The 5,056-nt window shown below is 37.2% G+C and overlaps 1 protein-coding gene across 1 annotated transcript in view; it reads right to left on the bottom strand.

Annotated features, from left to right (window-relative positions):
- LOC104539863 (myosin-IIIa-like) overlaps positions 1-4,660 on the bottom strand; it is a 5,978-nt gene extending 1,318 nt beyond the window's left edge. The window contains exons 1-2 of the mRNA XM_010183509.1: positions 4,464-4,660; positions 25-159 (exon numbers count right to left, since the gene is read on the bottom strand). Coding sequence (XP_010181811.1) covers positions 25-159; positions 4,464-4,631 — 303 coding nt within the window. The 5' untranslated portion in view covers positions 4,632-4,660. The remainder of the gene's footprint in view (positions 1-24; positions 160-4,463) is intronic.
- Between the last annotated feature and the right edge of the window lie 396 nt (positions 4,661-5,056).

The raw sequence follows: 5,056 nt of genomic DNA on the forward strand, positions 1-5,056 counted from the left end.
AAGTTATTTTTCTGAATTATTTACCTCAAGAACTAGCCAAAGCTGGTCTCCATTTTTCACATCTTTCTTATAGTACATGCCATAGAATTTGACTACATTGGGATGATCAGAGAGAGCTTTCAAAATGTTGTACTCAGCTTCAATTTCTTCATCAATATCCTAGAATCACAAATGAGAAATACATAGCAGTTAATAAATAATGAAAGCCTTTAAAAAAACCCAAACAGATACATAGCATTTTCTGGCTATTCAAAAGTAATTTGAACAAATGTAAAGAAAAAAAAAATCAAACAGAACATGAATGTACCGTTTGCAGGGCTACAAAGCTTGGTTCTGTTTACTCAATACAAAACAGTCATTTGGTCTTTACCAATCTGAACTAACAAACACAGGGGGTATGACAGAGCAGCCCTCAGAAGAATGGGGAAGGAGCCTTTCAAGACAAAGCCAGTGCAATCCACAAGTGGGTAGGTAAAGACCAGAGAGGTTTTGGGAGAGCATGCAGATGCCTTGAGAAGCCACAAGTCACTTCTCTAATCTCAAGCGTATTCCCAGCTAGAGATGGTACAGCTGGAATCTCTGTACCCCTCTGTGCACAAACAAGTACGACTGCAGCCACATCCTATTCATCATCTCACTTTCTAGAATAATTTGTAAATTTTTCAAATTTTCTACTGTCCTTGAAATTGGTGACATCCATGATCTCTGTGGCTTCTCGCACTAACTTGTAGAGCTGTGGCTTTGCCAGTTTTTCATTACAGACCTTGGGTTTCTTACACAGAGAGCAAGATAAGTTCCTTTGAAGGAGAGAGATGAGGGCAAGTTTTGTCAGCACCTGCTGCACAAGCCTTTCAGGCCAAACATGGATGCAAGCAATGGTGGGCACTGGATGACTCGGGTAATCCCTTCCACTTACGCACTGGAAGAGCTCACTGAGGGATGCTATCAGACTCTTTCAGCCATTCTGAGAAAATATTCAATCCCTCCTGGCCACAGGTAGAGGCAGAAGAGCTGCAGTAATTTTCTCCCACCATTTAGATCTCAAAAAAATCTTAACATACTTGTTCCCAGATTTAAAACATAGTTATTCCCAAATTTAAAACATTTTAAATACAATTTGCTATTTACATCCACCCAAAAAGAAAACAGAGAACTGAAAATTCAGTTCTAGAGGAAGGCTACCTATGAACTTCACTGTCCATGTGAATGGATTTCATACCAATGAAAAGCACTTACTCAGTGCTGAAAACCTGCCTCACCACTGCCAAATAGAAGCAACCACAGCAGAGAAAAGGGATGCTTTGCAGTCCAGATGAATGATGCTACTCACTTCTCATTTTGTTCACCATCAATGGCATTTGTCTGTAAGAGGATTTTGCTTACTTGTTTCTTATGGAGGTTTCTCCAATGCTAAATTTAAGTCAAGTTCCTCATATTAGCCTTTGGCTATTTCTTAAATGGTCTCAAAGAACTTTGTCTGTCACCACGGTCTTTATGAATTGGGCTGTTAAACTTTCATAGCAAGATCACAAGAATAAATCTTCTCGCAAGGAGGGGATTTAGAGATGTTTTTCATTGGAGTAGTCAAAAAACAGCAGAAATTTTCCTCTTTCAAAAAAAGGAGGAACCCATTGTAAGTTAATTTTCTCATAAGCACAATGCAGAATAGAGCCAATTAAAAAAAAAGAGAAGCAAGGAAGGAAGAACGAACCAAGGTATTGAAGGTGGTAGAGGAAGGAAAGTGAAAGAGTAGAATATAAGACAAGATGAAGAGAGAGAATACACCTGGTAAAAACAAAAAGACAGATCATAAAGCAAAAGAAACCCACCAAAACCCCAGAGTTGAAAGCCAAAACAATACACACAAAACATAAAATAGCCCTGGCTGCCTTGGGGAAACCGGAAGAGAATTAGCCCACTGTCCTACTGTGATTTAACAGAAGTTTCTGTCTTCTGAGAGAGAGGTACTCAGATTTTATGAGATTTTTACTATTATGAGGATAAATGAAAAGCAAGAGAATAAATGAATAGAAAATTAATTCTGTGCATACTAGAAAGAAAAATCTTTCTCGGCATTTTATGAAGGAAGAGAACTTGAAATATTTGATTGAATTGAACTTATTTACCTGCACAAAACAAAGCCAAAGGCAGTACTTCTTTTAGAAATGATAGGGGGAATATTTTTATGTGAACTTAGATATAGGACAATTTGGCTAAGAGCCCTAAACTACAAGGTATTTACTTATAGCCTTGAGGACAAGACTAAGAGCATCCTCAGTTACATCTTCGTATGTTCTAATTTCAACACCTTCACTTTCCTGCTTCAGTTTCAAAAATCTGAGCTGTTATATAACACAAAGAATCTGAGAGCCCTAAAGGATTAAGCATGAAATGCTTATTTCAGTTTCACATGACCAAAGATAATGTAGTTTCACAGTTTAATTTGGAAATATCAGTTAAATCAAGTGATATAAGAGTACATTTCTTCTGCCTTTTTTTTTCAGTCCACTTCTCCAGTGGCACAATTCTGAAACCATCTTCAAAGAAATAAAAAGTAAAATTTAAATAAGAAAATACAGAAAGTACCCTTTTCTTCACTGCAATGGCTCCCTCTGCAGCCATTAATAATATTTTCAGTTAAAAAAAAAAAGAACTAGTTTATTCCTTTTGTATTTATTTCCTATTCTAATATTGGATTGCCATTTTAGCAGCTACTCCAGACCTCCTGTAAACGGGGGAAAAGAAGAACAGTATACTTAGAATAAAAAGGAGAATATATTCAGTTAAAAAATTCAAGTCTTGGAGTATGATGTTGACTGCATTACTGACTTCTGGTTTTCCATTAAAATAAGGAATTTGTTTTCATCTGTTACTCATCTTTCCTTCTTCAGTTTCTTATGTTGCACCTTCATCTATGTTTTTCTTCTCAAATTTTCACATTCTACTCCCTTATTTCCTACCTAATCTATTTCTCTTTCCCATAGCATCACCTTTACTACCTCTTTTTTCTTCCTGTCATCATTCTTTATCCTTTTCCTACAACCGCCAAAGTGTACACAGAATTGAAAGTTTCCCCCATGCCTTCAGTAAACCCTGCCATAGGCAGCTGCCACTTAAGAATCATTCCTAAACACTTGTGAAACAGATGAAAGCAGAAGGATTTCCTGCCATACAGGCATTTAGACAGACACCAACAGCAAGAAAGTCCTGGCTATTTTTTGCAAGCACAAGAACCTTGTTTACAGAAAGCAACAGAGACCAAAATAGTTTCCAATGCATTTGGGTTCATCATGATCCTTATTGCTTGGCTGCAAGTCACGTTTACTTTGGGAGAGGTGCATGATATTGAATTCAGATGAGTCTCCTTTCGCTGCTTTGAAAGCGTGCTGAAATGAAAAACAGATCAACAAGAAACACAGCAAAAATAATGCAAGATGCTATGTTTCCACAAACACATTTCATAGATAATCTGACACCGTGTAATACACAGGGGTAGACAGAGCCCTGTGTGGCTGCACAGCTCCAGACCTGCAGTGTTTCACAGGGCATGACATGCTCTTTCCTTCCTGCCAGGAGGTCGTGCAACGGAAGCACATGCCTCACATCCCTTTACAGTGCAAAAGCCAAGCTCAAAAGGGGCACCTGAAACAGCTGCTTGTCCACGTTTTGTGGGTTTCTGTTCTCAAGAGAAGTCCCAAGCCACACACAGCACCACTGAAGTCAACAGGGTCTGCCTTCACAAACTAGACTGATGTTCTGCCTCACTCTTTAAGCATTAATTTGCCACCCAAAAAATGCCAGCTATTGAGAACAAAAACATACTCTACAACATAACAATTCCATCTCCCAGTCACCTGGTGCTTTGTGTGTAGGAGCTATTGCCTATGTATTTTTCATTTGAAAAGATGGATCCCTCTCTGATATCTACATATTTCAGCACATTCTGAAAATGCAGAACCAACAACAATAAAAATAAAGTATACTATTTTATTTTTAAAGTATCACTCATAGCATGTAACTCAGCTAAAAGCATGTGCTCCAAATAAATGCTTGAAGATACATCTATACCACTTAGAAGTACGCAACTTTCTTACCAGCTATGTAAAAAAAAAGGAAAGGAAACAACAGTAAAAATAGAAGAAGCTGCTGGGAGTTCTGGTACTGAAAAGGAAAACAATCAGCTCTGCTTCTGAAAGTAAGAGATAAACAAATGGGAACAAAAAGTGAAAGTAATTAAGTTTAGGTATACCTCTGACTTCTACCATATGCAACCACTTCTAAGACCACTTATGATATGAAAAATGCATTGATAGCTAGGAAATATATTTTACTTAGCAGGTTGAAGCAGTTTATTTCACTATCATTTCTAATGCAAATGATGTACCAAGATTAAAAGGAAAAAAAGATTACATAAATTTACTTAAAATTAAGTAAGCACAAACCAAGTAATTTAAGTAGCTTACGTGAACAGGATCCAAAATTTTGACTGCTGCTTTGCTGCCATTTTTCTTATTTAACACCTTGAAAACTTTTCCATATGTTCCTTTGCCAATAGTCTCAATTATTTCCCAGGTATCTGAAGGATCAGGAAAGCTATCAAATATTATTGTTTTCCCAGTCAATGGAAGCATCTCAAATGAAGGCTCCTAGAAAAAAGAGGTTTCAATGTTCACTCAGTGAATGGTTCATAGCAGTTGGTTTGGTACAAATGTGAAGCGAAACACACATTCCAATCTCAGACACTAGAAGTGTTTTTGCATGTAGTGTGTGGGTACTGAGAGCATAATGAACAAGACATGCTGCACTTAATACAGGTACGTGCAGCCAACATATTATCAAATGAAAGGAAATTAAAATAATAATTTGAGCTAACTTCAGGCTTGAATGAAGTCGGTATAAGCTTTCCCAGGCACTTAAATGAAACTTCAATGTCACTCTGGGATTTTTTGTGGGGCAAAGAAATGGGAGTCAAGTTCATAAAATCTAAAAGAATTTGGCTACATTACCAAGAATCAGGTGAGAAGTTAAAAAAAAACAACAAACCCACACAAAACTC

The sequence above is a fragment of the Mesitornis unicolor genome, unplaced genomic scaffold, assembly GCF_000695765.1.
Source record: "Mesitornis unicolor isolate BGI_N332 unplaced genomic scaffold, ASM69576v1 scaffold53424, whole genome shotgun sequence".
In the NCBI taxonomy this organism is placed as follows: domain Eukaryota; kingdom Metazoa; phylum Chordata; class Aves; order Mesitornithiformes; family Mesitornithidae; genus Mesitornis; species Mesitornis unicolor.